At 44.6% G+C, this 11,387-nt stretch overlaps 1 protein-coding gene across 2 annotated transcripts in view; it reads left to right on the plus strand.

The window, feature by feature from the left end:
- LOC119169954 (cytochrome P450 3A14) overlaps window positions 1-11,145 on the plus strand; it is a 29,514-nt gene extending 18,369 nt beyond the window's left edge. For both annotated transcript variants that reach the window (XM_037420953.2, XM_075881846.1), the window contains 5 exons: window positions 457-565; window positions 4,085-4,176; window positions 7,147-7,287; window positions 9,050-9,212; window positions 9,911-11,145. In XM_037420953.2, coding sequence (XP_037276850.2) covers window positions 457-565; window positions 4,085-4,176; window positions 7,147-7,287; window positions 9,050-9,212; window positions 9,911-9,988 — 583 coding nt within the window. In that variant the 3' untranslated portion in view covers window positions 9,989-11,145. The remainder of the gene's footprint in view (window positions 1-456; window positions 566-4,084; window positions 4,177-7,146; window positions 7,288-9,049; window positions 9,213-9,910) is intronic.
- The last annotated feature ends 242 nt before the right edge of the window (window positions 11,146-11,387 follow it).

The raw sequence follows: 11,387 nt of genomic DNA on the forward strand, positions 1-11,387 counted from the left end.
GTAGAAGAATTTTTTCGAATCAGTACTTCGCAGGCAGTTTAGATATTAGTACCGCGACCGAATGTCGCGGTTTTGATCCCGGCAGTCACATTCCGACAAAGGTGAATTGTTAGAGGCCCTCGTGGTGCCTGATGTCAGTGTGCGTTGAACAACAGCGGATGGTCGAAATTTACGGAGTACCGCTCTTCGCCGCGCATTGTAATCGTATCACGAAACGTTTAGTGCTAATGTTCAGCCTCATTCGAACTGTTCTCTCGTTTAACCACCAATACAGCGGTATTAGCTTCCACAATACCGGTGGCCAGTTCCAAGCGACGAAGCTCGCACATGTTGTGTGCTGAGATTTTTCGTCTGCATGACCTTCCTATACGATTATCATCATGCGACTTCTTTCGAACGCATGATTTTACCGGGAAACAGCCATTCCAAAGTTGGCGTGCCAAAATGTTCATGCAGGTTTGAGAGCACGTCTACGTCGCTGAGCTACATCGTTTTCAACCTCGCGAAGTACCCGGACGTTCAAGAAAAGGCTCGCGATGAAGTCTTGGAAGCCTTGTCTACATCGGTATTCTTTGTTTTATATTTAATTTATTTGTACAGTGTAATAACTTTGTTTTGTGATATTATTTAACGGGTACGAAACGTCGATAGTTTATTATTACTTCCAATATTGACATTTTATTATGATCATTCATTAGCGCACAAAAAGAAATGTCTAGTTCTGATAACATTGTCAGAAGTTCTTGTACGCTGCGAGAAAAAAAAAAAAAAACGGGCCGGGTAAAGGATTGTTGGATCAGGTGCAGGCCCATGAGCTTCGGGCTCGGGCCTAAGTCAGGCCCATATCGGGCCCGGGTCTCATGCATAATAGCGTATGTACGCTATTTGGCTTCGTTGGTTGCATTTCTTAGTACACTTACTTTTTCGACTAAAAAGCTACCACCAATTTAACTCAAGCGCATTGAAGCAATAGAATATGCCTAATCCACTTGAAGTGACCTTCCACACGGGAGGAGGAGTAGGAGGAGGAGGAGGAAGGGAAGAAATGAAAGGCAGGAAGATCAACCAGACGCACGTCCGGTTCGCTACCCTGCACTGGGGGAAGGGGTGGGGGATTAAAGGAGAAGAGAGAGAGAAGTGAAGGGCAACGTGTGTGTAGATGTGACCTTGTCCATTCCACACGGGCAATGATGAAAGTTGGCTTATTCTCTGTGCCTTCCACCTTTCTTCCCCACCGTATAGTCCCCGCTTTCCCTTTTAAATGCGGAGCATTTCGTAGTCGCACGATGTCGCGCGTAGTGCATCGCCGGCGATCTCGAAACCCCCACAGCGCATGCTCGCGCCTCGCGTATTGAGCCGCATGTTTGCGTCTCGTGCACGGTGTAAAATACAAGCGACTGTTCGTATCTTACACCGTGGTCTCGAGCCAACTGTTTGTTCCCCTCTCACGCCTCGCAAGGCCGACGCAGGCACGTCTAGTAAAAACTGACTGCTCAAGCTGCACAACCATTCACAGGCCACTCCGTATATAAAGGCCTTGGATCGCACATCAGCGTCCCGCCACTCGTTGAAGTCCACGCTTCTCCTTCATTCAATAAATAAGAATAATAAAGAAGAAATAACAATTAAGCATTCCCAAACCATACGCAATTACGCAACATTGACGCAATACCCCCCCATTCTGCGACGCATTTACTGGAAATTTTCTGTGGGAAAGTGTGGGCAGCATTTTTTCTGTCCCACATATTTATCCTTCATTGTCGTTTCAAGCCTTAAACAACAACCGCGAGCCACAGACAGCCAGACTTCACTCCCGCGTTCGCTCCTAGGCCTTCAGCCGTCGGCGACTAGGCAACCCACTCTCGCTCTTGTGATCCCTGCAGGATATTGCGCTCCGTCTAACCGACACACTCTGTTCGACGGGTAGAAGGAATCAAACAGAACGGGAGAAGGCACCGAGGTAAACCAGAAAGACTTGTGGTTGGCTACGCTATGCTGGATGATTAGGGAACAGGAATAGAAAGATGAGAAGATTGAGGAGGAAAAAGTAGAAAAAAAAGGCCGGAGAAACGCAGTGAACTCATTGCAGCGTGACCGCAAATCAGAGGCGTTCCCACAAGCCCATCGTGCTTCAAAAGTAAAAAGGGCTTTCCCTGCCTTTTCGGCTGTCGGGAGATGTAGAAGGTGCATGCTGTATTAGCACCTGCACAGAAAGTGGCTGACCATCGAGTAGCCGCAACGCATCGGCAAGTGCTTGACTATCTGAGGCAAATCGAAGACAGTGGCACAGCAGGTGTTCCATAAAAAAATATAAAAAATGTTTTGAAAGCCCTTTGTTCGGTTTTGCCTTAAGACATGAGACTTTCAAAGATCGAAAGCTCTTACATAAAGACGACGAGATGGGCATCTTCAGGGAACAATGATGACGATGGCTAGCTCGGTAACGGGTGTGGCTCGCTTAGACAGATCTGTGGCACTGCTGTCACGGTGACTCGGGTGAAAAGGGTGAGTCAGGGAACCTTCCAAAGTTTTGAGCATGGAAACGTAGTGAAAGTTGGGGAGGGTGAAAACGTAGTCAGTTGCCTGCCGAGGAGTCGACTCAACAGCTTTAATTTATGTAATGCTGCCTAGCCTGGTGTAGTCCTCGGAAAAGCAGCTAGGGTGCGCTTTTTTAATGGTATCGTGCCATAAATCAAGTTTGTAAAAAAGTTGTTGCTTTTGCTCAACAGCTGCAGCTCACGTGCAATTTATGTAGAACCCAAAAAAAGAAATTTCTGCCATTTTTGCTCATACTTTATGGCTGTGTTACATTTTGTTGTCGTTCTTTGAAAACCAAAAGTGCGTGGTTACCACCGCATACGTGAGACAGCTAGCTGTGACTCCAATCATAATTTATATATTAGCCCTGGCGTCATTTATCAAAAAATTTACGGGTGTAATTAACCGAAAGGATACAAAATACCAGTGAAAGGCGTGGCACTGAAAGAAGTTATGAAAACACTCTAAAAGATGTCTTTTTTGTGGCAGATATCTTCACAGTAACACAAGACGACACAATGCTTCGTTCATGCTCAATGCACGCACAAATGGCTGAAACGGACCGGGCCCAAACTTTTCGTGCCCGGGCTAGGTACGGGCCAAATTTAAAAACATTGGGCCGGAGCATGGTGTCTTCGGGCGAGGCTGAGCCCGGGCCGGAAAGATCAGTCTGTGCAGTGCTCTCGGTCACATCGCTCTCAGAAGGAGTATAATGACCCTAAATACTATTGACATGCTTTTTTAGACAGAGTCATCTAGGCTACGTAGAAAGCCTCTTTTTACGTGGAACTTTCAAATAAAAGTCAAACGACTATGAATTTTTGTAGTGGGTAGCATTGCTTAGGTTTTTTCACTAAGGAGGGGGGGGATGTTTCACCCACCCATCCTGCATCTGTCGCAACGAGTGAAAACATGCAAATGCAGGTATGGAAATGAACCTATGACGTCTATCATCTTACAAGACCAGTGTTTGGTTCTCTGCTTTCTGGTGGTAATTATGGCAAGTAACGAGCTTTTGGAATGGTACATCAGGGGCCCTAGAACAATACGATGAAAAACCTGCTGCGTCATGAACCTTACACTTTAAACGACGGCAGAATTGGCGCATTTCTTAGACAATATAGATTAAGCAAAAAAAAAGGAACGAGCCAAAAATAAGCAGACAATAACGAGGAAAGTCTTTTTTTTTTGTAGTTGTCGTGTAGTGGTTACTTCTATATAAAAGGTAAGAACAACGCAGGAGGTAGCGCAAAGCTCAACACAAAGGTAATGAAAGCAAAACACTGAAGTTATTATAAGTGTTATTTCCTGTGTCCAAATGTCAACGAGAAGAGACAGGTTAACTTCCACGTGGCGGAACAGAAACGTTAAAAAACGTTGGAGCTCGGGGGCGAGGGACAGGTCAATATTTTATTGCACAGACTGCTGCAGATGGCTAAGCACGTGTGGTCAAGCCAGTATTGACCATTGTACTGTCAGCCATAAGGGTGTGCAAAGCTAGTTCTAACTGCTAACTGTTTTTTTTTTCTGTTTGATGTTTGTGTAGGGCACGCTGGACTACGACACCACCATGCGGAAACTGAAGTACCTTGGTCAAGTTGTGGATGAAACGTTGCGGTTGTATCCACCGGGACTGCTGTGAGTAACTATAGTTTGACCTGGAAATGTGCTGGTTATAGTATAGGGGTTATGTGGATGAGTGAGGAATTAGAGGCATACGTGAAGTATTATAACATAAAATATTGGTGGCATTCAGGTTCGTATTCACTGACAGGTGGTACACTATTACTCTTAACCCTAATACACGTTTAGAAGTGTGGCGATTTGGGCTAGTTGGTATGAGATGATGATAGTTATAACGCGAGGACAGAACGATGACAAAGGGACAAGAAAGAGACGAGCGCGTCTCTTTCTTGTCCCTTTGTCGTCGTTCTGTTCTCGCGCTGTACCTATCGTCGCCTAATACACAATTACAACTCCGCCCCCCCTGATGGAATGTGACAGAAAGTAAATAGAGATGATGTCATCATCATCATCACCACCACCACCATCATCATCATCATCATCATCATCATCATCACACCATCACCACCACCATCATCATCATCATCATCATTATCACACCTGGTATTTTATATGACACTGAGAACGCTGTTTTTTTTTTTTTGCTTTGTTGCCTGTGCCCAGACAACATATGTGCATGAACAATCACGAGAAGGTCACAACAACAAGTGGTGGCTGTCTTACTGGACAGACACCAATTTCAACACTCCTTGAGAGCCGTAAAGAGTTGCACCTTCGATATCCACTTACAACTGGCCTCGACAATCTCGACAACTGGCCTTACAGAGCATGTCGTCTGTTCTCCGACGAGGTTGTCACGAAAAGCTCCCATACGAGACTGTCAAGCTTCATTTCCACGTCAAAGAAACAAACCACGGGGTTAATTTTCAAGGGCTACCTGGTAATTGTGAGATCATTGGCAATCATTCTGCACTCGACGGGGCTCGCACATCCCACCAAAGAGAGCACACCCTTCCAAATTTTCCGTCAAGGACAGGGGCTGCAAAGCAGCTTCGTCACCTGTCACGTAGTTTATGTCTGCTGGAGTGGTACACCCCAAGTTTAAGACGTACGATACCCCACCATATAAACCCTCAACTGAAACTCCGACCTCCATTCGAACTTCGTCGATGCGAAGCTTCGTTTTTTTGTCGTCTTTGGTTGAAAGTTGCCTGAATTTGGTACAACTCTAACAGGACTGGCCGACAGTGCGGGATGCGAGGTCTGCTACACGAAAGAAGACATTGATCATATGCAATGCCACTGCCCTCGAAGTGACTCTGAGAGACGCCAACTTCCGATGCCTTGCGCAATATGATGATGAGCCACTCTCCATGCAGATGCTGCTGGAGCACCGTCCTAGTTTTTCGTCTGCTCGCAAGGCCGTCAAAGCCCTCTTGCGATTTCTGATGACTACGGGTCTATTCAACGCCTTTAAAGGGGCCCTGCAACGCTTTTTGAGCATTGTCGGAAAACGCGGCCGATCGTTAGTAGAGGCTTCCGAGAACACGCGAGCCAAATGTTATAGCGCAGCAGGTGGCCTGCAATTCACAATAAATTATCAAAGTCAACTAAAAATTGCCGTCTGTTCCCTCGAAAAATCACGGAATATGCTCAAGAATCAAACGTAGAAGAGCCGTCTATCAGCCATTTGTCTGATTTTAACATGCCACTCTCAATTGTTACAAATATCGCCGTGAGAAACCGTCACTTGTACACACGCGCGCGCGCGATTGCACTGAAAAAATCCGCGTATTCGATGGAAAAAAAGGTGCCTAAGGTCACGAGGCGAGCCTGACATTTTTTCGTTTGCTCCTCCCATCTCTCTCTGCTTAGCTTCCAGCGCTTTCACGGGGACGAGAGAAGAGAGAATGTAATTGCAGCGTGTGACAAATATGTGCAGCTCCGCTCGTACTGGACGAATTCTTAAAATTTTTGCAGTGTTGAATTTGTGAGGCAATACGCTTTTTCAGTGAATTAATTCCAAGGTTACTCAAAATAGCGCTTCAGGGCCCCTTGAACTTTCGTATAGTGTATACGCGTCAGCTCATTCACTGACAATTTTCTCGTCTTTTTCCCCTCTCTTTCCTCTCTCTCTCTTTTCTTTTTACCCCTTTTCCCATTCCCCACAGCATAGGGTAGCCAACCAGGCATGTGCCAGGTTAACCTTCCTGTCTTCTCTTTTGCTGTTCCTCCTCCTCCTGCATTGCGGCATCCTAACCACTATCCTGTGCGTGTAAAGTGTTACTGCAAAGTTGCCTTCTCCGCCAGTGCGCAGGTCGATAGAACTTTCAGAGTTTGTGCCTATGCTCCTCGACAAACCGAAGCAATGTGATGGTCGAAGCGTATTAAAAGTAATTTGCTAGGAAATATAAGCTGCGATGGACACCCGAGGATACGGTTGGAAAGACAGGCCAGCTCTCCCAATTTACTGCATCTGTAAATGAAGCAAAAACAGCGCGATAAACAAAGGAGCAGACTGTCGTGCCCACAAGCCTAAGAATCAGCTTAGTGGAATAAATCATATTAATTATTTTGCTAGTTAATAAAGTAATGTCACATTAAAACAGAAAATCTTATGATTACAACAATGAAGAGGGTGTCACTAGAATCATCATCATCAGCTTGACTATGCCCTACCGAAGGGTAAAGGCATCTACCCCATCCCTTCAATGAAGTGCACCTGCATTGGACTTTATAAAGCTGTTCTGCTGCTCCTATGTGTTTGCTGAAGCTGCGTTATGGCCGCAAACTTCTTAATATCATCCACCCTGTTAACGTTCTCCCTTCCCTCGTGCTTTCACTTTTCTGGGAGTCCAATCTGTCACTCTCATTTATCAGTGATTAACTTCCTTTCTCGCTATATACGTGCCCTGTCCATGCCTATTCCTCATTCTTGATTGCGACTAAGACGCCCTTAACATGCGTCTACACAGCAGGACACAGAAGCATGAATGAGAACATTCGCACTAAAAAACGTATATGTCATTAAAATTACAAGACATCAGAATTACTGGTTAAAGCTTGACAGTATTTTTAATGCAGATTTGTGACGAGGAAAGCCAAAGAAGATTTCGAGTACCACGGCGTCAAGTTCAAAGCTGGAACTGCGTTTATGGTGTCGCAGTACCACTTGCACAGGAATTCTCAGTGTTGGACCGATCCGGACGAGTTTTACCCGGACAGGTAAGATGGAAACTGATATCCATGCTTGTGAAGGCGCTACAAGGTAAGAGAAAAAGAAAGAGAGAGATAACACGAAATGGGTTGTGTCGCCTTTTTTTTTTCTTGCCCTGCAGTGCACCACAAACACGAGGACGTACCAACTAGCTCCTATTGTCGCCTTATTGGCAACCTATACTTTGGAAAGTTGCATTGTAAAATAGTACATGCTGTTTTTGTTCCTATAATTAGCACTCGTACATTGACTTTTACTCAAATAAGGCTGGTCTAGATCAATTGCTCTCGAGAAATTCCTAGCCGTTGAGCCATTTATCACCTGATTTGGCATCTAAAATATACAAGTATTAGCCATTATTCTGCTACATAGCAGAGCTCAGCATTAACAAGTAGACTGCGTGCGGCATTGTCCTATTGACTGTGTGCTACTGAAGTTCTTTTGTTCACCCGAAGACTGCATTGAAGGAATTGCATGATGACCAACCAGCCAAAAGAGAGAAATATGTTGCAATAATTTAACGGCACATAAGAAAAAAAAAAATAGGTTTGCGAGAAGCTTCCCCACAAGTGCGTCCGGGAATGGACATGACGTTGCTGCACTGCCACAGTGCACAAAAACACAGTCCACCGTTTCGTCAACTCTCCGACATGGCGCATCAAGGGTACTCGGGGTGTGGTGGATGAACAATACAGGTTCGTTAATCCAAAATTATGCACAGTGCGAAAGTGACGGCACTGCAGGCAGTAACTCCGCGAGGCCGATCGAGTACACTTGCCTGCGGTGCAACGCTACCGCAAAATGGTGGACAGTGTATTCTTTATTGTTGAGCGAGTTGTTTAACACCGAAGGGGTAGATATTAGCACCAACACAGACATGAACGACGCGAAAAAAAGAATTAGGAGAGAGCAGAAAGGTCTGGTTGTTTATTTGAAAGAACGAGCCAACATATCACAACTATCTGCGCATGCATGCATCCAATCTAGTCAGACTTGCACAGAACTGGGTTTACTCATGCACTGATGCAAAATAAATAACAACTCAAATAACAAAACCGAATACTTGTGCTCAACCACAGCCACTACGAAACCTCGAAAACCTTCGCAGAATTGGAAATCCTTGGGTTAACACACCACAGAGCCGCGCAAAACGTATGATGACCCGACTCGACCATCTTCGTATAATGAATGGTTCGCCTTATTGGCGAGGCCTATTGCGGTTTATGTTAGCTGTAAGGCACATGAAATGTACAATCTATCCCGTATTCATACGGCACTCTACACGAGTGCGATCTAACATGTGATATCATTGAGCAAGTGGCAAGGAGGAGCGTAGGCAAGCGCTAAACTCGTCTTCCAGCGCTTCGCCCGACTCAAGATTCACAAAGTGAGGAATAAAAGAGACAAAAAGCAAAAGGCAAAACAAAAAAAAAACAAATTATGAGTTCATTACAGTTTAATCATATTTCTTTATTAGCAAAAACTGCGGAAAGTCAATAAATTACGAACATCCACGTTAACTTCACTTCGTTCAAAAAGTTCTAAGGATGCCCGGCAACAACTACGAGCGTGCATGCTCGTTGAAAGCAAAACTAGCACTGAGTTTCCGGGGCCTCCTTCGACAGGCTGTGGCTTCCAGGCGACCCGATTACACTATCGTGTTTTTTTTTTGGATGCGCAGTTCAAGCGTCCTCAAGAGTTTCCACGTACTCGACAGTTGTTTAAACGTAGAGTTGTCGATGTTCTACATATGGCGCTTGGTGATTGCAGGTTCGCACGAGAAAACGAAGCACTGCTGCGCAAGGTAGCGCATGCACCGTTCGGCATAGGACCACGAAACTGCGTTGGCTCGAGATTAGCCATGCTCAGTCTGAAATACACCTTGGCCAGAATGTTGCAGAAGTATCGCCTGGAACTAGGACCGTCTCAGATGGTGAGTGTGGTAGCGTATGTAAAACAGGACAGTTGTTGAATGGATGATTAAAGCAGAAGCCTTAGAGGAGTCATAAAACACTAAAATGAAGCGTCAGTAGCATCTCGCGGCGTCGGCGTCCACCCTAGTGATGAAAAAAAAAATCATCATGCGAAGACGTCATGATGGTTTCACGAAAAGCAAAAGAAATTCGGGACGTCATTACGACACCGTCGTGACGTCATGTGAAGTAATGTTGCACGATGACGCTCTTTTGTCAAAGGTGTGCAGATAACGGAGGCAATGTAAAAACAAAAGTGAGGCGCGGATGGGTTGTAATGTGCCTCTGATCCTAGATGTCATGCAATAACTACGTAGGTGCAGCAAGGTCTCGAATGGGGGGGAGGGGTGAGAAATAATACACTGAACGACAAAGATAAAAATTGAGAAGATGGCCTTTGCCTTCAATTCTTCTTAAAGGAAAACATGAGGAACCCTGAGACCATTGAAATTGACTGGTCGAACAGCGGTTGTAGACATCTTCTCTACAAATACTAGGTTACCAAGAAAACAGCAGTGTTTTTTTGATGAGATGAATGCAGTGTACACCGGCTGACAAATAATAATGTGGTAGGAAGAAATATTATTTTTTTGTGAGATTTTTTTCTTTTGAAAGCTGTTCTACTTTTTACAAAGCGAAAATTTCCCATTTCTTTCAGGGTTCCATGGTAATGGACACTTACAGTTTCGCCTCGATTCCTGCTAGGGGTCCATGGATAAAACTTTACCGGGTTTGAACAAAGAAAATAATGTAGTTAGTTTGCAGTTAATGACTGAAAGGAAACAAAAAAGTTGTGGCGAACGACCCCACGTTCAACATTGAGAAGATTGCGGGGCCATAATGTCCTTTCGCTGGACGTGTGCGCCTGTTGGATACTTTAAGTGTGGAAACTTGGGCAAGTTGGTAGGACATAACTTAATGTACGAACCACGGTACCTAGAAGTAGCTACAGCGCAACTAAGGAAGCGAAAAAACAAGGATAGCTAAGAGTGCTGATCTATCCTAGTTTTTTTTAGCTTACGTAGTTACGATGTAACTACTTCTAGGTCTAGGCTGTTCGCTCATTCAGTTACACTCGGTATATTTAAATAACTGACATGTTTTATTTATATATCTTCCACGTTTTTATAAACCCAAAACCTGTTCAACACGTACTTTTGCACGCTGCACTGTGCAGTCTCAAGTCGAAGGCTGGAATTTCGTGGGCTTACACGTGCCTAAACTAAGATGTGATTATGAAAGACGCCGCAGCAAATGATTGAAGACCAGTACTACAGACCATCTAGTGTTCTTCGACGTGAAAATAAATATATGTTAGCGGAATCAATATGCTCCAATATTAATAATTCATTTCTAATTAGGTTTGTGAAATGCCAGTGAAGTTTTACTTTAAGGTCTATCTTTTCCACCATGTTGTCATGGTAACCATTGTGACCAACAAACAAACGAATAGCTGTTGTAGCCATAACTAATAAAAATTCCATTTTGTGTAGTCGCTGCTGAACCCGCCACTGTGGTCTAGTGGACAAGACACTCGACAACTGACGCGCAGGTCACGGTTTCGAATATCCGCCACTTAGGTCGCATTTTCTAAGGAGGCGAAAATGATGTAGGCCCGTGTGCTCAGATTTGGGCGCACATTAAAGAACCCCATTTGGTCGAAATTTCCGGAGCTCTCCTCTACGGCGTCATTCATGACCTTATGGTGGTTTTGGAACGTTAAATTTCAACAATTATTATTATTAGTAGCAGTCGCTACTGGAATTAGAAGTAAGTTTTCGATCTAATACATGTAGTTCGAGCCAACAATCTGCTATGAACTGTTCAGCTCTTCCGCTCTATAACTTTTTTTGTGTGTGAAAGTTTGCTGAATCATAAAAATAGTCGAATCTGCGCAGGCCCTTCTGAGGATCGGCACAGTGTGCACATCGTGTGCATCAAAAACGACTCCTATTGCAAAAAAAAAAACAAAGAAAACACAAAAAAACTTTAGTGCCTAGCTTGTGCGGAACGCACACCACTGTCACAGCGAAGGCTGGGAGAGCAGCCTTTCAGAGCCCTTTTTTAAACACTCTTTGGGTTGCTGCTGCAGGTTTACTACGCCATAAAACACCATTACTTTTGCGTAGTAGACA

The sequence above is a fragment of the Rhipicephalus microplus genome, chromosome 2 (assembly GCF_043290135.1).
Source record: "Rhipicephalus microplus isolate Deutch F79 chromosome 2, USDA_Rmic, whole genome shotgun sequence".
NCBI classification, from domain to species: Eukaryota; Metazoa; Arthropoda; class Arachnida; order Ixodida; family Ixodidae; genus Rhipicephalus; species Rhipicephalus microplus.